Below are 27,590 nucleotides of genomic sequence, written 5' to 3'. Positions count from 1 at the left end.
TCATTCATCTACTCGTTGGTTCACATTATCGATCGTCTTGGCGTTGAGATGCAGCGAAGGAGACGGCGATGATGCGTGAAGCTGCTGCTGCTGCTGCTGTTGATGATGATGATGATGATGATGATGATGGGACTGGGGAGGGGTCTGGGGCTGACGCTGCAGGTAAGGTGGAGAGTGACACTGAGGGTGACACTGAGGGTGAGGTTGAGAGCAAGTCTCCAGGTGTGACTGCCGTTGCAGCTGTGGTCTCTGAGGAGCGGCGGCGGCGGCGGCGGCGGCGGCAGCTTGGGCCTCCCTCTTGGGCGTGTTGTTGAGGATGTCCACACTCCGGCGGCTGGAGGAAATGACGCCGGCGACGAATTTGGTGCATTCGGCACAGATGATGCGCAGCGTGCAGCCGTGGGCGTACAGGTGGGGGAACTCCTCCTCGACCGAGCGGCGGGACAAGCTGCGGAGGGACCTGCAGAGGGTTGGGAGGTTTAGTTTGCTAGATATGGAACCAGATGGTGAGGTCAAATCGATACATTTCAACGGAATCTCCGCTTACTGGAACAAAGGGCAAACAATCTTTTTCGTCAGCTTTTGACGTGTGAAGTTGCGCCGTTCACCAGGTTGACCAATCTCAAATTGTCTCGACAGTCCTGACCTTTGAGCGAATGAAAAACTGAGTCTCAGACAGAACCAACTATCACAGGGCCTCATGCAGGAAGCCTCTCATCTTCCTCTTACTTTTGTTTGTATCCACATCTGTTTTGTTAGCACCCATTGATTTCTGGGATTCACCAATGTTCTCTTAGTTTTGCTCTTTTCTCAAAAGGTAATAGAACATGAGAAGAAAAATTAGGAGTAATTATAATGATTGGATGATTAAAGAAACACCATTGGTCCCAGTAAGACTATTCCAAAACCCTTGGATGGTGATATATATGCTTTTGGATTTTCCTGGAATGCCAGTACTCACGCTCTGGAGTTCTTCTTCTCACGAACACCTGCCCGTATGCAGTGTTTAGCGGGCATAAGCTATGCTAATAATGAACAATCGGCCACACGCCTCTAACGCATGATCAAGTGGGATTCCTCATCCAGACTTAGAGATTTGGATGGTTAGGAACGTTTGGAGCATATGCTGTTTACAGGCATTCATGAGACGGGAGTCAGCGCTGCTGTCTGTCTCTTAATAAACTGTCAACTTACTGAGCAGCTAGCGGCCGAGCGGCGGGAGCTAGCTTCTTAACTGACGGTCATCAGACGAGCTAGCTGAAGAGCTAGCTGAAGATCTATGGTGGTGAGTTGCTACCACTACCATGTTCCCTGGTGTTGCTAACTTGTTAGCATGTTTTGCCATGACTCGTTTGCATTATATGCTCATTGCAATCGGCATTAACATTAAGTATCCTATGAAAAGAAAATACATTACAAATCCAACATTTTGTCAAATACTGAACAGACTGCCACTACAGATTACCCACTGAGTTACGTTAAGTTACATTGAGCTACGTTCGACCTCTTCAGAGGGTTAGGAGGAGGAACCCGTCCCTGATGTGGTATTTAGGTCAAGTTAGTGACAAAGAGGTTGGAAAGGTCCACTTGACCCAAACCTTTCATACACACAGCGATAACTAATGGCTTTTGGTTCCATGACATTTTCAGGTTGAGGGCTCGGAGGTTATGATGAGATTTAGATATGACCTTCACTTTTTTCTTCTTCACCCTTGTTATTAGTCATGATCTGCTCCCATTCACCCATATAATTGTAGATAGAAATTTAGGATTTAATAACTTTATAGCAAACGGATTATTAACGGCACAGTGAATCATCTGAGCAGCTGGGAAAAAGGAAGCTGGACTTTATCTTGTTTTCCTTTAAGCATATTTAAGCGATTAATTGTGCAAAAAAAAAAAGAACATGCCGTGGTGGAACCATTACAGTTACTGATGAAAAGATTAAGGTCATCGTTTCTGATTAAAATGACGCTAACATTTCCGCCCTTATCTCTCTCTCTCTCTCTCTCTCTCTCTGCACAAGGAGTGAGGACATTAATGACAGCTGGGTAAGGCGCCGCACTAATGATAAAACAAAAGGGGGGATTGGATTGAGTAAGCAGTCTGCGATCGGTTGAGGGAAGCACAGAATCCATTTCTGCTCAGGTCTGAGAGTTAACAGACTCACATAGATTGAACCTGTGTTCTTAACCTGGAGCCGTGCGGGGGTCCTCCCATGGAACAGGGATTGTGATCGGCTGGAGGGTAGTATTTAAAAAAAAGCTTCTCATATCCTTTCAGACATTTTGAGTGGCCTTGAGGTGTAAAATGATCCATGAAGCAAAAAGTATTGTCTTGCCTTGGTATACCTCCCTCAACCAGTCCAGTTCACATCCACTTAAATGTGCCCTATTAGCATGGGAATTATTATTATTACAACCGGTTTCGTCAGGTCACAATGACCTTCGACCGCCAAAATCGGATCAGTTCATCCTCGAGTCCAAGTGAAGTTTAAAGGAATTCACAAGAATGGACGGAGGGAACATAACGTCTGCAGCCACAGTGATCTGTGGCGCAGCCGCATCCAATTATTTAATTTGTGTGGCAACAAAAACTCAAATGTTCTCAATTTTTCTCTATCTTGCGCCCTCTTATTAATGTCTAAATAATAAATCACAGACTCACTTATAGACTTGGCTCTTGTGTCCGTGGCTCTTTGGAGCGCTGTGGAAACCGACAGTGTACACAGGAATGTGGGCCATCTTCTTCGAGGGAATCTTCATCTGGATCACAGGAAGAGGAACAAGAGGACAATACTGAGACAGAGGAGAGAAGAGTACCGTGAGGAAAGTACAGCCAATAGATTCAAACTGCACAAGCACAAAGGACTCCACACTGACACAGCAAACCACCATGACCATTAGCTGCAAATCCACACGGAACCAGTACAAACGCACGGCTTTCAAACCACGGCAAATGTTGCACAACACAAACGAGTCACGGCACTGCACACTTCATTTAGAATCACACAAACAAACAAACACTCTGAATGTCAAACCTACGGAGCACAGAACCAGACATCCAACCCGGTCTGGGACCGAGCCAACAAACGCAAACCGACAAAAGAACAACAGAAGAAATGACGTCAACAGAAAAACCTGTCACTTTGCTGAACAATGGACTTTACTAGTTAAAATAATGTGTTGACAAGTGGAACTATATCCTAGCTAAACTCTTTTCAAAGCAATAAATAGAGCAATAGGCACAGAGAACCATACTTAAAATAAAAGAAGAAGCAAAAAGCTTGACAGCCAGGGTTGGCATTGGCAACCATTTTGAGAAATTGGCAACTAACTCTTGGCCTTTGGTTCCCATCAGTGGAAACCACTTTTCATACATTTTGGAATTATTTTTGGCATTAGTGACATTTTGAATATTGCTGACAGTAGTATCTTAACATATGATTTACAAATGGCAACCAAAAGTTGATGCCTGGTTGCCAATCTGGCAACCACTTCTAAAAGTTATCGTTGAGCCATATTGATGAAGTCATCATTAAACAGCAGAAGTTCTGAAAGTTACCTTTGCGCTGCAGGAGCCGCAGACAGACCTGTAAAAGAAGACAACATGAATCAATACACATGCACTGCTGAATGTGAAGTAAGAGCCTTACTAGCTTGAATCATAAAATAGAGGCAACTATTTGCTTTGTATTGGTCCAGTAATGAGGTGAAGCTTCTCTGTCTGCCTCTGAACACGTGTAGGAGGTTTAAAGCATCTGGAGGAGCTCAGAGACATTGTGTATTGCTTTTGTTCATTTCTAAGACAATACTCATAGAAAATAAGGAATTCAAACTGTACACAGATGAACTCAACAATTGACCGTTTCTGTCTAATATATTCATCTCTCTATACACAGCAGGTCTAACACTGAAACGAATGATATGGAACAATGAATATCACAGCTTCATGTTAGCTTTCATGCTAGCTAAAGAGTGATATCTCCCTCAAGCTGCAGCTAAAAATCAATCAAAGTTGACCTTTTTAAACTCCAACCCAGTAACTAGACCGTTTACTGCACATTTTAATACTGAACGTTAAACGTAGAAATATCAATATTTCACTTTGATTACTTTTAGGGCAACAAAGACATCATCTTGGCAGTGAAGAGGCTTTGGGGTCGCATGTAGACCTTCACGTTGTGGAATGTTGTACACAGAAAGCATATTAATGGGCGGTTCATGAAATAAATAAAACATGCATCAGACTCGTGCTCTTAGTCTCGCCTCAATGGGACAAACATGAAGCGGCACAGACGGATAAATGTGGATTCAACATTTCAGAAAACGTCGGAGAGGAAAGTCTTCTCTGATACCTTTTACACAGCAAGCAGGTCGACGGCCATGAAAAGAGAGGGAACTTCATTTTGCAGCAGCAGCAAACCTGAGAACACACACACGCACACACACACACACACACACACACACACACACACACACACACACACACACACACACACACACACACTTAGCGCAAACCCAGCAAAGTGAGAAACAGCAATGAGTGAAGTTCCAGTCCGGTACCTTGCCTCTCCTCAGGTTATTGTAGAGCTCTTTGTTCTGAAGAAACTTCTCCATCTCCGCTTTGACCAGCACTCTGCGCACGTTGATGACCTCATCCACCGTCAAGGCGAGGCTCTCCACGGGGTGGCTGAACTCCTCCTGGAGAGGAGAACGGGCTTATCAGTGGTAGTGGACTCTGTAGCGAGCGGTGAGCTGGGAGAATGCATTCATGTTCAGGTGAAGAACTCCTTTTAGGCGTTTAGAGGAATGGAGGTTTTAGCCTTTACAATTCCATGACAAACTCCCACTGCTCATGAAGATCACGGAATATGACCGAAAGCTCCAGAGCAGCTTCTAAATGGACCTCGTGCCGAGATAAAAGGAGATCATATCAACTTGTTTATTTTGAATATCGACTTGTTTCGAGCAGGGTTCATTCACATTGTGACCAGTGGGTTTCATGACTTTAACCCAAATGTCCATTACAAACATTTAGTGAAGTCTGGGTGTAAACAGTAAAAAGTGAGTAAATGTAGTATTTAAACTAACAATGAGAATACAAAGCATACAGTAAACCTTAAATGACTCAAATGAATGAGACAATAGTTTGATTAAAAGAATAAACATTTATATAGATGCCTGTATGTATGCCTGCTTATATTCTGAGTCTTTCTTTTAAAAGCATATTCATTATTTCAAACTCAGCGTAAATGAACGTCATGAACACATGAATATAACACATTTACATGACTTTTACTAAACTTTGGGGATTTTATTTTTTTCAAGGACTTGTCCAGGCCTGGAAATAACCATTTTAAAATGTGAGGACTTTTCCAGGTTTTCCATGACCGTAAGAACCCTGATCGACACCAAGTGTCATAATTCTGTAATCTAGTGCATCATTCTGTCTCCTGAAAAGAGGCCGACGTTCATTTCCAGAAAATATTATTATTACTCAAATGATTTTGCAGTGCATTGTCATTACCAGTGGGACCACTGGGATTCTGACTCACCATCCACTGGTGCTCATCTGCCGCCCTGGAGCGAGACCGAGCCTCTGGTCCCTCTGTGGCCTCGTCCACTGAAGTCAGAGACAGGCGGGCCGGAGAGGGCGGCACCCAGCCGTGAAGCGGGTAGGAGGCTGGGGTGAGGAAACAGATGAAAAGTGAATGAGACAGAAAGGAAATGATGAGTTGACACGGTAACAATCATATTTTTCAACCTGGAAGCCGTCCCATGTTTTTGCGTCTAATAATGGGGACATCAATTGATGAAACTAGTCCAGTATCGAAGGAGAAGGCTGCAGACCATAGAGGCTAAAACGGGTTGCAATATAATCACTCGAAGGCAACACCACACTGTCAATGTACGCCCTTTAAATGTGCTTATGTTTGGCACCGACAGGCTCAGCTGGTTATTATAAGTGTCTGACAACACCATGAGAGTCTCCTCACTGAGAAGTTTCGTTCATAAATCAGACGAGGTGACGTATTTGATTGTTACTGTAACTGTCTGATAATATTATGGGAAGGACCCCGCAGAGAAATAAAACCTTTTTATTGACCTTTCGCTTGATCCGGTCTGTTTGTGATTGAGTCATGTGACTTGTTGCAGGTGATGTCAGAGTTCATTGTGTTGGAAGACAGAAAGCGGAGCTGCGTGGTATTTAAAGTAATTCTAAAAGGTCGCGCTGATGTAGACAGTGTAGATGCAACGAGAGGTTTCTGAACGAGACAGACAACAGACCGGCTCGTGTGAAAGTTTATGATATTTTACTTTAGGGTCAGATACTTCAAACAACATTCCGAGTCTGTCAGTGACCAAAAACAATCACTTCCAGCGGCCGTACATTGAGGAGTTGCCCCGGGCGATTACGTCTGCAGCCTTCTCCTTCAATACTGGACCAATTTCAACAATTGTTGTGGCCATTAGCCACGAGGATCCTGGTTGTAAAACAAAACAAAGCCACCCTTCAACAGGAGAACTAAATACCACCAAATCTAATGGAGACTAACAGGTCCATGAATTACACATCAGCCTCTTTCATTCAGCTCCGTCTCAGGTCTCTGCCCTTCAGAGTGCCTGACGATTGACTCCACCACCGTCATGTATTATTCATCTGATTGCAGTGGAGTGATTCGGCCCATGCTGCTACATCTGTAACTTAGATCCCAGTGAGAGGTCTGCTCAGCGGCTGCTCTTAAAGAGGAGCTCACAGGGGGTTAAAAAACAGACCCCACACAGCTGGAACCGGGTGCCTCTTCGATCCTGCAAATGGAAGGTGTCAATGTGGCTCTAATGGAAAGTTAACAGGCTGGAACAGGCCGGTAAACATCATCAGTTTCGTCTAATTTGGATCAGCTGCCGATAACAGCCGGGGCTTTCATCCTCAGTCACAGAATGTATTCTTCAGTATATGAAACTATCAGTCTACAGCAGTGGTTCACAACTGGTCTGATACAAAACAACTACAAAGAGACACAAAATGACTACAAAGAGACTCAAAACGACTACAAAGAGACACAAAACAACGACAAAGAGACTCAAAACAACTACAAAGAGACTCAAAACTACAAAGAGACTCAAACCAACGACAAAGAGACTCAAAACAACTACATAGAGACTCAAAACTACAAAGAGACTCAAAACTACAAAGAGACTCAAAACAACGATAAAGAGACTCAAAACAACTACAAAGAGACACAAAACTAAAAAGAGACTCAAAACAACTACAAAGAGACTCAAAACAACTACAAAGAGACACAAAACTAAAAAGAGACTCAAAACAACTACAAAGAGACTCAAAACTACAAAGAGACACAAAACGACTACAAAGAGATTCAAAACAACTTCAAAGAGACACAAAACAACAACAAAAAGAGGCTTAACAACTATGAAGTCTGTGTGTCTTGCTCCCATGTAGGAGAGGTGGCGGGGCCTTTTTAATGTCGGTGCCCAGGGGCCCCTTGTCTCACACCCAGCTGGTGGATCGGCTTGCAGACTGAGAATGGACTCCAGCCTCTGGAGATGGACGGCCGGGCTGCTAATGCATGAATCATGGCCATCAAACAGACAACATCCTCCCTTTGGCTTACATATGCACACATTTCAAACCTATTAGCTTCTACCCTCCTTCACTCAGTTAGACTTTATCAGCACATCTTTTGATTTGATTAGCTTCACGGCAGATGTAATCCCCCATCAACTCTCTGTCAGCAAGGACTGCAGGACCGCTGCTGCGGACTGACGGGTAATTCAGCTCTCATTTCAGGGAGGTACCGGTCATTTAATGAGGTTAGTGCTCGAGGTATGACTGAGGAGAGAGTGGAAGCAGTGGGGACACCATGTTCCCACAGCATGAGAATCATTTGATTTAAGGTTGCACACCCTTTACCATTAATTACTAACGGAATGGAAACAATCAAAGTAGTTGTTGGTTGCATGACCTTCTAGTTAATGCACCGCTTCTTTCCTTCCAGGCCTCGAGGCAGAGCAGCTGGAAGCTGGCCGGCAGCCGCGGTGTCAATGATGTAAGTGCACTCAGTTTAACCGTTTGTGGTTCGATGTCAGTCAATGGCCAAATGGTAGTACATTCACAATCACAATCTCCACAGCTTCAGTATGACTGGCACTGTGTCTCTTCTGTGTGAGGACAGAGAGACACTACTGGCAAAACATCACTTCGGTTCATTTGGAGATTTTGGTCCATTTGGCTTCTTTCCGTGGAAAGAAAAACATCCAAAATGCACATTGAGGTGTTTGTTTTACTGTTTAGTGTTTTTTTTTTTTTTACTCCTGTAGATTTAAATTCAACAAAAGTTACCATTAGATAATGCCTCATATGCATATTAAAACATAAGACAACTTGTAATATAATACAAGTGATATCTATTAGTTGTACCTTATTCACCCGTAGGGCCTTCAAAATGTCTGTCATTTGAAAAAACATTCAAATGAGATACAGACATTGAACTTTCCACTTTTAGTCCCATCTACATTCTGAAGGTTTTTACAGAGCTATGTAATATGTGTTTGTATATCATTCATAGTACGTTTTTTTACAACATTTTATGACTAAAAATGGAGACAAGTTTTTTTCTTATGGCTGTTGACATTATTTTCTGATTTATGGAGTGATACAATCTAAAATCCCCTCTAAAACCTTGAACTCTCAAGGTCAACAACATGAAACACGGCTTCATCCAGTGTTTACATTTCTGTTCTGGAAAGCTCTAAAAATGTGTACATATTAAGATAATGCCTCATTTGCATATCTAAACATAACACTTCAGAGAACTTGCACTTCCAAAAATGATTGTCTTAGTGCAAGTAATCAACTGGGGAAGTGGTGGTATCCTTTAGTTTGACCTCGTCACCTCAAACACAGCATTGCGTACGAGTCGTCTGCACAGAGGGCTGCAGGGCTCAGCAGCCGAGCTCATGCACCAGAGGAATGTTTGGTTGGGACCAACCAACCTCAGACGCCTGGATATCAACCAGCAAATAAAACAAATACCAGATACCAGACTGTACTATTTGCATGAGACATACTGGGAGAGCACAGCCGGTTATATTCAAATGTCCCGTAAGCAGCTTCACTGCGTTTGGTGGAAAGTGAGGCCGGGATGCGGTTTTAGTAGCAACAGTGCCACCAGGTGTTCATTCATGTGCACTGCATATTTTTTATTTGGGCGCAAAAAAAGTATAAATACAAAAAAGAGAAGGAGAAACTTCTCTTTTTTGTATTTATACTCCTTTTTTTTAACCACACCATCTGGAAGCTAAACTCCAGACCATAAACTGCATCGCCTCATTGGTTTCTGATGTTTCACTAATATGACTTTGTCGCTTTACTGCTTTATTTTATCATTGATATTATTGTTTTAATAAATTATTGTCTTTATTTATTTTATTTCTTAATTTCTTTTTATTGTTAATATGTTTCATCCACTCTTGCCTTTGTTCGTTTTGCTCTGTTGAGATTCTGTTGTTTTATTATCCTGTCAAACTCTGCTTTTAAAGGTTCTGTATAAATAAAGTTATTATTAGCATTATTACTGACGGCTGAGCGCATGACGAGCTTCTGCTTCTCTTGGATTTGATGCGTCTGCTCGATGAGCTTCACCAGTTCTTCTTTTCTCCGCTGCCAAAAAATGATGCATCCATGTTGTACTTTTGCTTTCTGGAGACAAATCTGTGTGAAATCGTCATAATTAGCACAGGATTTCTTCAGTTATGGCCCAAATAACAGTTTTGAGAGGCCACAGTGACCTTTGACCTTAGGTCCAAATGGACATTTGTGCCAATTTAGTCATTTAAGTCGTTTCGAATAACCATGACTCATTGGTCATTAATGAGGCCCCCTTGAAAATGAGCGGACGCATCTCAATTATTAAAAACAGAATCAAATTATTCCAAAAGTGAAAAAAAAGATCTGCAGAAATCTCTGTGGAGATCCACTCATGACTGATTGGCGGCTCACACTAGTCTTTGTTGAAACACTAATGATGTGTAATGAACGTAGGAAGCAACTAGACTCCATTATCAGCTTTGCTCATGCTCCTCATTTGTAATTCTCTCTGACTGAATATCCTTCTAACATGCCAATGCTTCGTTTTATTGTGATTTTGTTTTTTTCCAAAAAAGGTGTCTTATTATTATGTGGGTTGTTGTTAATGCCCTGAACCAAACAGTTTGACCACTCAAGGAGGCATTTTGGGGGGAATTCTTCTCATATGTTCATAGTTATGATAAAAAAATAGTCTAAAAGGGAATTTTATTCCCAAGAAAAAGCATATAAATTCATATAAAATAACAAGTACTAGACCTCATTTGAGGTTCATACGACTACTTGAACACGGAGACAAAAGGGCAGAGCTGCTCATCAATAGGCCCCGGCTCTACAGACAGGAGTAGGAACTCTGACCGAGGGCCGGCGCACACTGACCTCTGTGGTAAGCAGGCGGGCCGGCGCCGGTCAGCGTCCTGGCCCGAGGCCTCTCGCCCCGCAGCCGGACCGCCGCGCCCGGCCGGGCCGACTCGCAGAGCGGCTCGCCGCGCAGCAAGGCCAGGTCGTGCTCCGAGAAGGAGCGGTCCCTCTTCAGAGGCGTCGGGGAGCTCTCCGCCCTCCTCAGCTCGCCGCTGTCCGGGGACTCCTCCTCCTGGGAGGCGAGGAAGGGTTGAGGGGGGAAGAGGAAGAGGAAGGAAGGAAAGGAGGGGACAGAGATTAAGAAAAAGGTTAAGGGAAGGACAGAAGGCGACACAGGGTCAAGAGGACTCTGGACTTCAGTCTGGCAGAATGAGACACATTGTATAGTTGTTTAGACTCTTTGTGTTGTTGCTCTGTGTCTTTGTAGTTCTATTGTGTCTCTTTGGAGTCGTTGTAATGTTTCTCTGTGGTCTCTTCCTGGTTCCCACGTGTGTCTTTGAGGGACATTTGGTGAGGGAAGGTCAAGGGCACGTTCAGTAATCCATCCGTGACACACAGATGACGAGACGCCAGGTCCTACCAGCGCTGACGGCACCGTGCCAAGAGGCACTGCAATGCACCAGCGAAGGCACCAGAAAAGAAGACGACTGCAAGCTGGTAACTTAGAAGCTGCTCCTCCAAGAAATATTTGCGTAACTAAAACTCCGATCTGCTTTCGGTTGGTTCTTTTTGGGCCAGTGAGGAGGTTTCTGAAGATACTGAAGCACAACGTTTTCAACGTCGGAAACGAAACAATTTCCCAGGTTGTCGAGTCTTTGTGCAAAAGACAAAGAGGATTCTTCTCGATTGTTGTTTCCTTTTCCACACTGTGCCTTCTGCACAGAGGCATCTTAACACTTAGGCTGGAAACTAAGCTCCAGGGAGGAACACCAGTCAGCCCTAAGAGACAAGGATTCCACCCGGAAAGAAAAGAAACCGCGTCAGCGTCCTCACCTCGGATATGTTCATCTCCTCCATCTCGGCCAGAGTCGGGGCCTTCAGCAGGACGCGGGGTCGGGGCGGCGGCCGGGGCTCCGACACCGACAGGTCGATGCAGGACGTGGACTTCACGTCGCGAGGACAAGTCTGAGCCAAGCAGGGCAGAGAGCCAAACGCTGAGGAGGAGACAGAGAGAGCGGCGTCAGGGGCGAGCAAGTCAGACACTGAGGGCAGAGAGGAACGCTACGCTTTCACTTCGTCATCAAAGACATTAAAACATGCAATGAGGATCCCAGTAAGTACGTTTTATGGGAAATGTGGTTTCAGTTTTGAGAAGCACTAGGACTGATCAGACCAGGGCTATTGGCATCAATACCAAACCATAATAATAAACAGGGTTCATACACATCCTGACCAGTGGGCTTCATGACTTTTCCATGACTTTAAACCAAATGTCCATTACAAACATTTAGTGAACTCTCAGTGTAAACAGTAAAAAGTGAGTAAATGTAGTATTTAAACTAACAATGAGAATACAAAGCATACAGTAAACCTTAAATGACTCAAATGAATGAGACAATAGTTTGATTAAAAGAATAAACATTTATATAGATGCCTGTATGTATGCCTGCTTATATTTTGAGTTTTTCTTTTAAAAGCATATTTATTATTTCAAACTCAGCGTAAATGAACGACATGAACACATGAATATAACACATTTACATGACTATTACATGATTTTTTGGGGATTTTATTTTTTCCAAGGACTTTTCCAGGCCTGGACATAACCATTTCAAAATTCCATGACTCTTCCAGGTTTCACATGACCGTAAGAACCCTGTAAATGATAATAATCTGCATAGCACTTGTCAGCACTGTTTTCTTACCACCGTAAACTATCAAAGAGATGTTAAGGAGTCACTCAAATGAAGAGGAACCATCAGGTAAATTATAATATGACCATATTGCTAATAATTCATTGACAGAGATTCCATATGTGATCCCATAACGGCGCTAAACAAAGCAGTGTGTGTTCTTCAGACTGCGTGCCGAGGGAAGTCCTTCATCAGCACTGACCTTGATCCGGAAATAGATGCTCAATATTTATGAAAAGCAATGCCTCCTCCTCCACGTGAACAAGATGCTCTTGCTACACACGGCATACAGTGTTCAGAAGCCCACTGTGGTCTGACCCTCACAGGCTACAGTACACAATGTACAGACTGAGGATTCATTATTTAGCAACTAGCTTAACATGTATGTTCTGGATAGCACAGCCAGAGTCACACGGACCGTCCTGTGAAGGTCAGACACACACAGTGAGAGGCCATTTGTATTGTAAGTACTTCTGTGTGGTGGAAACATAACACGGTCTGCTGTTAGCCCTGCAGCACCCAGGCGCCTCTCCCTTACTTAACGCTGTAAAAGAGAGATGCAAAGCAGCAAAATGAGGTTGTATTTCGTCTCTTAAATCATCACATCAAATGTCTTTTCCGAATCCCTTTAAAAACTCGGTGAATGTTTTTTTCTGCAGTGACAACGTTGCTTCTGAGAGGCTAGACGCCAACAAATATGAATTCAAGCAATAAATAAATCTACCGCTCTGGAGCTTAAGGAGTTTCAGAGTCACGGATATCGGATCAGCACAAAAGAAGAAGAAAGGGAGCAAATATAATATATATTTTAGATGCTGATCATGTTGTCATCCCTTTGTTACAGCAGTTAGTCTGCAAGGCTCCAGGAAATGTCTTTTTACCACAAAAATCTTTTCAACGCTCTGAAGTCAGTAAACGATAAAACATTACAAATGTTCTCCTTTTACTTTGTTATAGTAATATATAATGTTTTGTTTCTTCATAAAAATGATAAAGAAATCAAACATTGTATATTGATGTAATATAAGATGCTTAGAGTTTAGTGTAAACAGCTCATAATTCATCTCTAATATCTATTCATGTTGTAAAATCATCTCCTTCAAACTACTGGATTTATTCTAGTTTCTCACCAACACTTCATTTTACCAGATTACATTGAACACATCATGACAACGTTATAATGTACCTTTGTACAGTACTCATTTTCACTGAGCAGAGCCTGAACGCATCATAATGTAACTGAAGCGTTGCGTCCCTCAACAGTCCGTTCACCACTACATCTACAGATACTCTCAGGTTACGATGTTCATCTACGTCTGTGCAGGAATACAAAGCAGCATCGGACCGTCGACTCAGAGTCCGTCAACATTGTGAATGAAGCTTCAAAGCGTCCAATATATTCAGAACAGCTTAAGCATGTTCTTCATTGATAGCTTTCATATTCTGTTCACGGAACAAGAGCGACTCCGTTTAATCCTCGTCGCTGTCCATGGACGGGGTGCTGAAGTGATGTCGGAGCAGATTGTGCAAAATGTGCAATATTCCCATATAACTCTCTCTTTTCCCTCTTTTCACAATCCAGGAACAGCACTCAGGACTAGCCTATGTATTACTGTTATTTAACACTTTTTAAAATTGTATCCAATACCTTTCTTGTACATACTACCACCTTTTGTACATATACCACCGTATGTATAGTGTTTTCATATTTTATATTTTTTCTCTTTCTTTTAAAACCTTGAGCCTTGAGAGAAGAAACAGGAACGCCTCCCATTCCACTGTCCCATCAACAACTGCATCTTCACTGCATGAGAGCAAATGAACCGAGGTTAAACTACGTGAACCCGTCTATGTAGGAACATCTTACTTTCTGAATAACGTGCCCTTGAATAATGTGGAAAACACTGACTTCAGACCAGGTTGTTGTTGCTCTGCTACCTTTAAGAGAGCAAGGCGCCCAACCGTTCCCCCTGAGTGGTAAAAGAAGCGACGGTGCACCGTCGTCGCCTTACGTCTGGAGCTGGGCGGGACCACCGGCCGCAGCTTCCTCTCCTGCTTGATCCCAGCCAGGACCTTTTCATGGAGGGTCTGCTGCTGAGGGGGAGGAGGGGGGAGGCAGCGCTCCGAAGCCTAAACGGAGAGGAGAAGCCGTTAGGAGGAATCGAGAAGGACGTACAGACATGTGCCACCATTTAAAGACATGATGTAACTGCACACTGTGAACGCTTTGGATTAGACAACAAAACCCCAATGAAACAAAGAGAGACATGTAGCACTACTTATTTATCGTGAAAGGGTGATTCACTAGAATGTAATGAAGCAGACAGAAACACAGCGCTGACATGAAAGCTTGTATCCGTAACGGCTTTTAAAATCAGTAATATATCAATTATAGTAGGAGGTCAAAGCTATTGTTAGGGACTCATAGTTGCATTAATATTTGGTTGCCTTTCAATCGAGCCGTTCATTCACCTAGAAACAGATGTAAGCCTCCGCCATGTTGCACTTTACATCCATGTCCATCCTAAATCAGGGTTCATACACATTCTGACCAATGGATCCATGACTTTTAACCAAATGTCCATGACAAACATTTAGTGAAATCTGGGTGTAAACAGTAGAAAGTGAGTAAATGTAGTATTTAAACTAACAATGAGAATACAAAGCATACAGTAAACCTTAAATGACTCAAATGAATGAGACAATAGTTTGATTAAAAGAATAAACATTTATATAGATGCCTGTATGTATGCCTGCTTATATTTTGAGCGTCTTTCTTTTAAAAGCATATTCATTATTTCAAACTCAGCGTAAATGAACGTCATGAACACATGAACATAACACATTTACATGACTTTTACTAAACTTTTTTCAAGGACTTTTCCAGGCCAAAATAACCATTTTAAAAATTCCATGACTTTTCCAGGTTTTCCATGACCGTAAGAACCCTGTACATGTCATCACGTCATCATTTTATCCTGTTAAAAAAGGTGTTTCGTGAGGTCACAGTGACCTTTGACCTCCATCCTTGAATCCAGGTGGACACGGCTGGTCCAGACAAAGACACATAAACCTCAGCGCTACATTAACGGGCACATCTACTTACAAAACTGCGCCATTCTTTACGACACACACACACACACACACACACACTCATGCTTTTCACCGCACACTTTCAGTGGCTCCTCCACATTGCTGTGGGGAACTTCCATTTCAAAAAAAGGCGACTCCCACTCACTGGTTTAAGTGGAGGTCTTGATCTGATGAAATCCAGAATCATTTCATGGGCATTTCTCTTCACTCTGGTGGGAATGTCACCGTCCACCTGAGCAATACAACAACACACCGGCCGGCTGTAAATCATGCAGCAGGGCAAACAGGCTGCAAACACAACATTGGAATATCAACGCCTGATGAAGCTAAAGATGTTTAGCTATTAATGGTGCACCGTGTTCAGCAGCTTGCTGCCATTTGGCGGCGAGCAGTCGGGGCATATTTCTGTTCCGAGGCTGAATTATGTATCTGCCTCAAGGTGACTGCCTGTATGCATGCTACACAGCGGGCCCTCCGGTCACAAAGCTACACACTATGTGAGGCCCGAGGAAGAGGAAATGACTCGGTCTCACTCCTGTCTGCCCTCAATGTCCTCATGCTGCATTAATCAGTCGAGTGATGATAAAACACCTTCCTTTCAGATCTCAGAGGGAAAGAGGAGCTTGTATTTCCTGCAGAAGATCTAGGACGCTTCGATTCAGCTGCTTTCCTCAACTGACAACACCAGGGCTCACAGTTTGACTGCTTTCAGTTACAAGTCTAAGGACACCTGAAATTGAAATGGCTTAAATTCCTTACAGTTCAACTGTGCTCTTACTCGTGAACCGACATGTGATGTGCTTTCCTCTCTGACTCGTCAGCTGACATGTGATCTGCTTTCATATCTTCATATCATAACTAAAGCTTGGCGTGATTATTTTAAGCCGAGTCTCGTCCCTCACCATGACTTTGCGCAGCTGGAACTTGCGCGTCCGTATGTCCTGCATCAGCATCTCAAAGGGTGTGAGGCTGAACTCGGTGGGCAGCAGGTTGAAGGGCTGCTCCTGCACCTTCTTCAGCTTCACTCCCTGCCGGAGGTCCTTCATCAGCTGCACCCACAGACGTGCCTGGGATGGAAACAACAACACACACACACACACACACACATATATAGCACGACAACACTGCCTTCTTCTGTCAAACACACTGTTGCCTTGTCCTCTCGGCCGCCTCGTCTCACCCAGTCTGTGTGCTTCAGTGCGTCCAGCTCCGCTGTCGACTGGTCTTCAGCTTCGTCTGTTGTGATCTTCTTCAGCATCTGTGCGACGTAAAAGAAGCAACAGGCGCTTTAAAAACACTGTTTACTGCCACGAAAAGCCAAATCTAAAAGGGTTGCATTCAACAGCGTTAAATAAGATGCAGTATTGTGATGTTCTAATGGGAGAAGTTTGTCCATGTACTGCTTTCAGGGCGGTTTCTTTTCCGATAAGGGAACCACTAGGGGGCGCCAGAGTCAGAGAGAAATCTACTTCTGCACATCGTGGCTTTAACTTTATTTCCATGTAAAAACTAAATGAAAAAAGTGAGATGTGAAGCGTCAATTATAATGTAAAATGTGCACACCTGTCCAATCATTTCATCCAATCCACAAACCAATGTGTCAGAATTAAAAAGAATTCCAATTATGTCAGCTTTAAAAAAAGCAGAAAGACTGCATGATTTCTAGTTTTTGTCTTTAAAACAAGAAAAACAAAGACTTTTTGTGTTATACATTAAAACAAGCCGTAACTGCCTGACAACCAGGTCAGGTTTGCTGCTTTTAGCGTGTCAAAGTATGGGACACATTATGTCCTACACCGCAATGCAAAATTTATGAATCAAGTTTTGCAAATGATTTCTGAGAGATGGAAAGTATTAAATACGCGTTAAGCCTGAAGGATTCACACGTGTTGAAGAGAAATGTAAATGGATGAGCTTTTGATGGAAACTCAGGGAACCTGTTATGTGGTGAATAATATTATTACTGATGGAAGAAACACTATGAATAAGTTGTAAAACCATGTGGACATGATGACCTCGATCTGTGAAAGGGTGCACTTACATTATCATGCTATTATATTTATATTAGTGGCATAAATTGGTCTTGAAATGACAATGACATTGTTTTGTGGGTGTCTAGATTTACCAAGAAAAGTATTTGTCATGACAGGCCTAAAAAGGAGTCTTTCAAACCCAGCGAGGTGGAGGCTGATGAAAGTAGGTCATGAGTCTATTTCCCCGTGTTTATTCCAGCTCCATTGCTAGAAAGGGACACCGGCGTGACGCTGACGCGGCAACCTGACGTACCTCCTTAGCATCTCGGATCTTGATGAGGAAGGTCTGCAGCTCCTGAGTCTCTACAAACAGAGCCCTGCAGACGGCCTGGTAGTGCTCCGGGGCCAAGCCGGGGTCGGCCAGCCGGGACGCGCACAGCGCCATCACCTGGCGGAACGTGCACACCGGCCTCATGGCGCCCTCCTGCTGCTTCTCCTCCTCCTCCTCCTCCTCATCCTGGCCACTGTACCCTTCATCTGTGGTGCTGCTCCCGCCGGCGCAGACGCCCTCTCCGGCCTGGACCCCGCCGGCCATGCGCTCGATGAGGCGCTCCAGCTGGGGGCCGAGCTCCCGCTCCTCGCTGTCGTCCAGCCCCCAGTCCAGAGCGCGGTAGATCGCCACGCCCAGCGAGCGGACCAGCTGGAGGACGGAGGAGACGAGGGGGGAATAATGACAGCAGAACAATCGAAATCCAGCTAAACACACACATACATGCATACTAATCCACTCAGACAAAACATAACAGACTGTTTTTGGAGTAAACATCTCATGTTTGTTACACACACACACACACACACACACACACACACACACACACACACACACACACACACACACACACACACAACAAAGTGACTGAAACAATGTGTAAAATGGAGTTCATGTCACCTGGAAAACCCCGTTTGTGTGCAAATAAAGGTTCTTTCTTCCTCACCTGCCGCTCTGCCGCAGGAGGAGGAGGTCCATCAGACTCTTCTGAGGAGACAAGAGGAGGAGACAAGAGGAGGAGACACGCAACCAATCAGGACCTGAGACTTCTGGGGATTCCTTTTCTTTTCTTTATTACTATATTAAAATGCTCATCATGACAGTTTCTACATCTGATATTCCTGCGACAGCTCTCGGGTTAGTTCGCCTAAATTAAATTGTATATATATCTTTTTTTTCACAGGATACATTTCTTTAAATAAAAAGAACATGCTGCCAAAGCATAAACTACTATATTATTATTACACTTCTGGGGTTAGTCCTATTTTTCTGCCTTTATTAGTGAGTCCCAGATTCTGCTGCTATATGAAATAAATAGTTCTTGTAAACTTGCATCCATAGTTTACTTGGAAGGTTTGATTATAGTTATGTCATGTGTCAAAGCAGTGTACGGCCTTGTCTCTATGCAAGCGTGAGCATTGTGGGAACGCCACAGCGACAGACAGGAGACACGTGCATTACTTATGCTTTCTGCTTCCCTGGTTTTCATGACTTTTCTTTCCAAAACAAAGCGTTGCACTAACAGCTGGCTCCTCTGCAGCAAAGCTCAGGAGGGAGATTTATACGTCACGTCACATCTGATTTGTCCCCCGGAGACACGGAGCAGCTTTCACCCATAAATAAGGCTTCCGTAGTGAACGGGATGATTCAAAATCAGCAAGTTGTTTGAAAGAAACCTGATATTTGTGCCACTAACAGTCAGGCTTTATAGCACCAATATAACAAATAAAACCTCAGTCAGCTGCTTTTCAATCTTCAACTCCATAAATCAAATGTGGATGCGGTACTCCATATGTCCCACAGTCATAACTGGGCCGCGCATTATTGTGCTTACACGTATACCGTGCATAACTAAAGTGTGTGTGTGTGTGTGTGTGTGTGTGTGTGTGTGTGTGTGTGTGTGAGAGAGAGTAAAAAGGCTCCTCAGATGTCAGTAACGACACCCGAGAGGCCTGAAACTCCTCGATCAGCAGCTCTCTCTGCAGAGAAACAGGAGAGTGGACGGACAGGAAATGCAGGAGACAAAGACGGAGAGAGGGAGCCGGTGAAACATCAGAGAAGGGAGAGAGAGAGAGAGAGAGAGAGAGAGATGAGAGATCAGTGTAGGTCACGTGGTGATGGATCCCACCGCAGCATCCTCCCGTCAACAGCCGGACTCGAACCCGGGACCAACAGAGCGTCACTCTGTTCCCCCGTGTGAATGCAGACGCCGCTTCAAGAGGCAACAAAAGGGCAGCAACTGACACTGAAGGAGGGGCGAGGAGGAGACTCTGTTATAATAGACATGAACCCCTGCCAACCTGCCAGACAGGTTGGAATGATGCTCGGCCCGGTCAGGCGGTGTAACCCGATGATACCGCCGCCTCTTTCCCACAGTTGCAGGTCAGTGAACACAACAGGGAGGAGAGGAATCTGCATCGAAAAACACTTCCAGAAGATTAGATGCTGGAAAACAGCACAATAACCCAGTTCGATACACGGACAGGGGATGTTTGGCACCAGGGCTGGTTTTTCTAAATGCATCTCAACAGCTTCACAGATTCCCGATATGATGCTCAGAGCATTATGATAGCAGCAAACAAATGTAAAGATACAGAGTAAGTAATGTCGAGATAGGTAAACACCGCCAGCGGGGTCGACACTATTGCGGTCGTTAGCGTCGGTAGCGTCGGTAGCTAACGCCATAGCGAGAGATAGAAATGCTCTGAATTTAGCACCTTTTATGATTTACGTCATGACCTCATGGAAATGTTAATCGGACACACAATGTTGGGAGTAATCGTTACATCATTACAGGGGACGACAAGACATTCAAGAACATTTAGGTATTATCTTCTTGAAACTTGCTCTTCCTCTCTTCCGTACGGTGGCCTCGTACCAATCAGCCATTCAGCAATTGGTTTGTTTGTAACGCAACAACCATGGTGCTCGTTTTTAGTAATAACTGCAATTCTGCGACTTGACGTGTTTAGTTTATACGAAAGCTAGCTACATGAAGCTAGCTACATGAAGTAGCCATTGCGGCCAATGTAGCTAGCCATTGCGGCCAATGTAGCTAGCTACATGAAGTAGCCATTGCGGCCAATGTACCTAGCTACATGAAGCTAGCTACATGAAGTTGGCTACATGAAGCTAGCTACATGAAGTAGCCATTGCGGCCAATGTAGCTAGCCATTGCGGCCAATGTAGCTAGCTACATGAAGCTAGCTACATGAAACTAGCTACATGAAGTAGCCATTGCGGCCAATGTAGCTAGCCATTGCGGCCAATGTAGCTAGCTACATGAAGCTAGCTACATGAAGCTAGCTACATGAAGCTAGCTACATGAAGTAGCCATTGCGGCCAATGTAGCTAGCCATTGCGGCCAATGTAGCTAGCTACATGAAGCTAGCTACATGAAGTAGCCATTGCGGCAAATGTAGCTAGCTACATGAAGCTAGCTACATGAAGTTGGCTACATGAAGTAGCCATTGCGGCCGATGTAGCTAGCTTCACGTGGCTAGCTACATGAAGCTAGCTACAGGAAGCTAGCTACATTGGCCACAATGGCAATGGGTGAAAGATGACAAGTAGTGCTCGTTTTTAGTAATAACTGCAATTCTGCCACTTGACGTGTTTAGTTTATATGGAAGATAGCTACATGAAGCTAGCTACATGAAGCTAGCTACGTGAAGTAGCCATTGCGGCCGATGTAGCTAGCTACGTGAAGCTAGCTACATGAAACTAGCTACATGAAGTAGCCATTGCAGCCGATGTAGCTAGCTACGTGAAGCTAGCTACATGAAACTAGCTACATGAAGTAGCCATTGCAGCCAATGTAGCTAGTTTCACGTGGCTAGCTACATGAAGCTAGCTACAGGAAGCTAGCTACCTGAAGTAGCCATTGCGGCCTATGTAGCTAGCTACATGAAACTAGCTACATGAAGTAGCCATTGCAGCCGATGTAGCTAGCTTCACGTAGCTAGCTACGTGAAGCTAGCTACATCGGCCGCAATGGCAATGGGTGAAAGATGACAAGTAGTGTTGAAGAGTTTTGGAAGACTAGAAAAGAGATATACAAGTACAGCCCATTTACCACATCTACTTAGGGAGTGGGTCCTCTTCACTGAGTCCACCGTGGTGCACGGCCATGTTTCTACAGGATCCCAGAGCGGACAAACCAAACGCTGGCTCTGGAGAGAGGCCTTTGTGTTATTATGTTACCTGAAGGCTAGCGGGTCATTCAGCTGGTTGCAATCTGCAATCTCACCACAAGTTGGCACGAAATCCTGCATTCTGGTATTTAATGTTACGTCTGGACAACCCCGAGCCCCTTCGTTTATTCTGGCCAAAGATGGAAAAATGTTTCCTCAAAACCCTCAAACAAATCTCATACTCTCCAAAGATGGACTTTGCCATCTGTTGCCATGGTAATAAAGGTCTGGGAGACTGAATTCAAAAGGAACCACAAAGTGACCAAGAAGTGAAACGGGCTGAGAGGAGCAGAGCTAGTTATAAATGGACAGGATCATTTTGCAGCCGTCACCAGAATTGACATGTACCTCCAATACACATGTCGGGTGAGACACTTTGACCTTTACCTGCACGCCAAGCCAGCGCTGACCTTTGCACTTATTATAAAAAGAGAATAACAATCAGTGACCTGTTCAGTGAAGCGACTGGCGCCACAGAAATGTGACATGATCTCTTGAGGAGTGATGCTGTAACGGGGAAAGCTTGCAAATCGAATTTTCTTCTTTCAGCGATGCACGGCCTTTCAAAAAGAGCAGTCAACGTTTGTGTGATGCAAGCTTTTTTATCTGACAGGAGCGATATGCGTCTGGACTTTGACTTCCTGCTGACCTGAAGTGCACTCAGAGAATCACCTCTTTAGCATTCGTCCTGCAATGGCTTTCGGCAAGCCTTCAAACAGACACCTTTCATTTCAAATGGAGTAAACCTTCTTATCTGAAGCTCTTCCACAGCTCATCCCTCGACCCCGTCGGTTTATTGTTCCCGGATCAGGACGCAGTCCAGTCCAGGCAGGAGGAAGATATCGAGACGATAAGCAGATGCCGAAGCAGCGTTGTGCTGTACCAACACTTTGGAATATATTTCCAATACATGCCGCAGCTGCAGCGAGCTCAGACAGTCTTTACGAGGGACAATATGATTTCCATTAGGCCCACTTAGTCATACATCTATTGATGGGGATTAAGGTACTGTGCCATTAAAGTGATCCAGATTCATTTGAGGACAGCGCTGCACTTGATGGGAGGGGGCAATACTTTTCATATTTCCTTTATAAATAAATACAAGCAGAAACCATGTTTACACTTCTCAAAGCAAGGTATCAACAGATATTTTGTTGTCGGAACTGAAACATGGGTTTCGTGACAAAATGAAATGCTGAGTCAAAGAGAGAACAATATAATAGATCTCATTTTATCAACCAAAGAAAGAGAACAAAGTTTATCAGGTCTGTCGATAGGCATATTTGAATAATGTTGAAATAAATCAGCAGTCTGTCCATTTCGTTAGTTTGTTCCTCCTTATGCTTAAAAGCAATTAATCAATAGTTGATATTAAAGCTATGGAAGGTAATCTTCTTTAAAAACATCTTTGGTTTGTTGAAGTTCCCTGACCATCCCGACAGACATCAATAAATCAACTCGTATAGATCAGGGGTGTTAAACTCATTTTAGTGAAGGGGCCACATGCTGCCCATGTTGATCTCAAGTAAAATCACAGCATAATAACGCATACATAATGACAATATTTCTCTATGTTTAAATCATTGGTGAAGGTTTTTGGGTGATAAACCCTATTTTAAGGTCTTTCTACAATAAACTAGAAACATAAAGACGAAAACCTCAAACATCAGCCCACTGTTTATCTGCCTGGTCTCCTCTGCAGATTCACTCACTTTCATGACGTCATCCATTTTTAACGACTAGCAACACAATGCACAAAATACAGTGAAAGGTTTCTCCTCCATTTGCAGCTTGTAATTTCTCCCTGAACAAATGACTTTACTTTATGCTTCTTCTGATCCAAATCTGATGAAAGATCAGAAATCCTTTCCGTCACAGTATTCCTTGTTAGGCTAATGTTGGCAAAGGCTTGTCACTTTTTTCTGTAATTTTAACAGTTATCCCAGCCAGCATGTCCCTGACCAGTCTCTCCAGAGCCAGAACTAATATTAAGCCTTCACACGTTTGTATTACGGCTGTTTCAGGTCACATCTCTCTCTCTCTCTCTCTCTCTCTCTCTCTCTCTCTCTCTCTCTCTGAAGGGCTTGACTGCCAGATAGTCGCTGCAACCTGCTGATGTCATCAACATCGGTAAACTGCATGCACACACGGGACCCGTGTTCACCAGCAGGGTCGACCCGTCCCGTTTGCTACCAAAGGAGCCTGAAGACGGTGCAGACGGCAGCAGAAAGGAGTCCGGCTTCCTGTGGACGTGGTCTGCTGCCGGACGCCAGAGCTCCGTGTGACGAGCAGAGCGCCTGCAGCCCTTCTCCTCTGCTGCGGGGTCATTCGTGACTCAGGCCGATACGTTTACATTAAAATGCTGAGTCGTGCAGCTTTGGCGCCGGCTCATATTGGGATTCACAGTAACTTCCTCCTCAGTTGAAGGTTGGAGTATCACCTGAGGGCCAGTTTACAGGAAATAGAAAGGATGCGTGCTGTGAATATACAGTTACAATAGACTGGGGATTTAGATTTTACTAAATGCTCTAAAGAGTCACATTTTAAAAAGGCAACATAGATAAGACGTCTGTCAAATGCTCACGAGGAGAATAAAACACATCCACGATTCAGTGACAACTGGGCGGAGTCCATCTGCTGGAGAAGACCATGCAATGTGCCTGAAAGCACCGGAACACCTCCTGGGTGCACCTGGAGGTGAGACGGTTCTCTCAAAGGCCAAAGCTGAACACACAAAGATCACGACTAGTCCTCAAACAATTACTGGATTACCATGAGTCCATCAACAGGAAATCTATTCACAATCATTTAGATAATACATTAGTAGAAGTCATTTCAAAAGCATATTTATTAGAAGATATTGTTGTCATTATTGTTGCTTTATTGGATGAAGACAGCTTGGGGTTCATTTCAAGCTAACACTTTATTTTCTGTGTTGCATAAATCTAGTTTTAAGTTGTACTTTTATGGGTGTTAAATGAGGCCCAGTTCTATGACCCTAAATCACGTTTTTTATGAATGGAACAAATATAAAGTGGTAAAAAAAATACTCTGCAACAATAATGAAGCTTGGACCTCAGATTATTGCTAAATAATAGACGTTTCCTCTCTAGCCCGGCTGTCTAAAACTGGCATGAGCACACAGAGGTCACGCGCTGCATTACTAATATAATAATAGTAATAGATTCACTTCATGCTGGTTGAGGGATTTTCACCGCTACTTAGATTGCCTTTACTTGTGGATCAGCAGAGCGTGAACCGACACAAGCTAACGGGATACACAACTGTTATAATGACAGATAAACTTCTGCTCAGTGAGCGCTGACCATTAATGATCACAGCAAAGTGTTTGCAACTGTTAAATGGCAAACATGGTTCACCAGGATCTTAAGTAGTTCTCACATGGACGGATTACTGATTTATCAGAGGCCTCCTTGACCTTCACCAGAAAAATGGGACTCAAAGAGACACGCATCCACCGGGAAGAGACTCAAAATGACCACAAAGAGAACGGCTCTCGCTAACACTCTCTATACACACACACACACACACACACACACACACACACACACACACACACACACACACACACACACTACACAATCCTCTCTACAAAGAGACTTAAAACAACTACAAAAGAGACTCAAAACAACTACAAAGAGACTCAAAACAACTACAAAGAGACTTAAAACAACTACAAAAGAGACTCAAAACAACTACAAACGAGACTCAAAACAACTACAAAAGAGACTTAAAACAACTACAAACGAGACTCAAAACAACTACAAAAGAGACTTAAAACAACTACAAAAGAGACTCAAAACAACTACAAAAGAGACTTAAAACAACTACAAAAGAGACTCAAAACAACTACAAAATGATGCAGCAGGGGCAAAGAGACTCAAAACAACTACAAAGAGACTCAAAACAACTACAAACGAGACTCAAAACAACTACAAAGAGACTCAAAACAACTACAAACGAGACTCAAAACAACTACAAAGAGACTCAAAACAACTACAAACGAGACTCAAAACAACTACAAAGAGACTCAAAACAACTACAAAAGAGACTTAAAACAACTACAAAAGAGACTCAAAACAACTACAAAAGAGACTTAAAACAACTACAAAAGAGACTCAAAACAACTACAAAGAGACTCAAAACAACTACAAAATGATGCAGCAGGGGCAAAGAGACTCAAAACAACTACAAAGAGACTCAAAACAACTACAAACGAGACTCAAAACAACTACAAAGAGACTCAAAACAACTACAAACGAGACTCAAAACAACTACAAAGAGACTCAAAACAACTACAATTGAGACTCAAAACAACTACAAAGAGACTCAAAACAACTACAAACGAGACTCAAAACAACTACAAAGAGACTCAAAACAACTACAAAGAGACTCAAAACAACTACAAACGAGACTCAAAACAACTACAAAAGAGACTCAAAACAACTACAAAGAGACTCAAAACAACTACAAAATGATGCAGCAGAGACTCACAGTAACCAAAAGAGCCTAAACAACAGGAGAGGTGTAATACAAGTCATTCCCTGTTAAATTCCTGAAAAAGCAAACAAAAGCAGGAAAGTAGGTTTTCTTCCGCTGTGACGGCTTCACGTTACACTCAACAAAAGATGCGTGAGACTGTTTATGAAGGAAATGTGATCACTCACATTCCTGCTTATGTCTCTCAACATTTCTCACTGAAGTGTTTGATATTCAAGAAGGAATATGAAGTGGGAAAAAGAGTTTAGACTCCTTCTAACTAGTGATATGCATGTTTTTTAAATGTATTTATGTATTGTAAAGTGACTCTGCAAATGAACCAGAGGCTATGAAATATACGGATCAAATAAAACCTGTTTTCTTTATTTTGTATTAAGCTGGGCATGGCGACGTCTGTGCTATAGTCAGTCTGAACAGGTGTATTGGGCCCAGGCCGCAGTGAGGACATAAATACTTCACAATCAGTGATATAATGGCGGTACGGGGTAAGTCAGGGGGGGAGCCACCAGAAGACTGCCTCAAACACCACCTCCACCATTAAAGTCTCCAAGTCTCTGCAAGAGGGGATGCTCACGAAGCTGTTCATGAATAATTAATCATTTACCGGCATAATACAAGTCATCCTTGTTGGCATCAGGATGGCCACACAATAGAGACTAATAGACACACAACATACAGTGTGTAGGGTCGGTTTAATGATGATAAATGATGTAGTTAAAGGTCTATTAAGCGGGAATGTGACATGTTGTGTGGGGATGGAGAGCATCAACGCCTGCGCACCAAACTGCCTACGAACCCCGGATGATTCCAGGTGTCACTGCTTTTACTTTAAGGTTCAAGGAGATAAAAGATGGCTCTATGTATTTAATGAAACAGTGGAAAACACTGTTTAATTCCGCGGCGATGTGGTCCAGCAAGCAGCACGTGTTTTCGTATAAACATCAAAGTGAACATCGGGGACCGCGGAGAGGTTTACCGGAGGATGTAACCTAGGTTACTGCGGGAGTCAGCGCCGGACCCGTTGGGAAAGAGAGCGCAGATTCAGGGACGCAACATGACGCCGAACTGAAAAGCGGCGTCGGACACTTCATACGGCACGGACACATAACTGACTTGTTTCAGAGTTGTGTTCGTTACCGTTGCGTCGCGGCTCCCGCTGCAGCGACACGGTCCCGTCCCGGTGCAGGAGGATGGAGGACGGGTCCTTCACCCGGCGCGCCCTCCCGGCGGCGGCGGGCGCCCTCAGCCCGCTGCAGCACTGGTAGCACACGGCCCACGCCTGCTCCTCGTTGATGGGCTGCTCGTAGGACTTCAGCACCGCCTCCAGAGACAGCAGGTCCCGGGGCTCGGCCAGGTCGCGAGCCTCTGCGCGGTCGCCGGGGGCCGTTACCCGCGAGCCCCCGTCCTCGGCGCCTCTGTTGGTGGATCTGGCCAT

At 43.9% G+C, this 27,590-nt stretch overlaps 1 protein-coding gene across 1 annotated transcript; it reads right to left on the bottom strand.

Annotated features, from left to right (window-relative positions):
- Positions 1–27,590, bottom strand: spire2 (spire-type actin nucleation factor 2; the record flags this gene model as incomplete). The annotated part of the gene is made up of 15 exons (XM_079224065.1): positions 1–460; positions 2,668–2,765; positions 3,565–3,592; positions 4,358–4,425; positions 4,566–4,703; positions 5,558–5,685; positions 10,492–10,705; positions 11,467–11,627; positions 14,339–14,456; positions 15,565–15,651; positions 16,322–16,486; positions 16,600–16,677; positions 17,706–18,092; positions 18,388–18,428; positions 27,293–27,590. 15 exons carry the CDS (start codon positions 27,588–27,590, stop codon positions 1–3), a joined length of 2,469 nt encoding a protein of 822 aa, XP_079080191.1.

This window comes from Taurulus bubalis, assembly GCF_910589615.1.
Source record: "Taurulus bubalis genome assembly, chromosome: 9".
NCBI classification, from domain to species: Eukaryota; Metazoa; Chordata; class Actinopteri; order Perciformes; family Cottidae; genus Taurulus; species Taurulus bubalis.
This window is presented reverse-complemented; position numbering and strand designations above follow the sequence as displayed.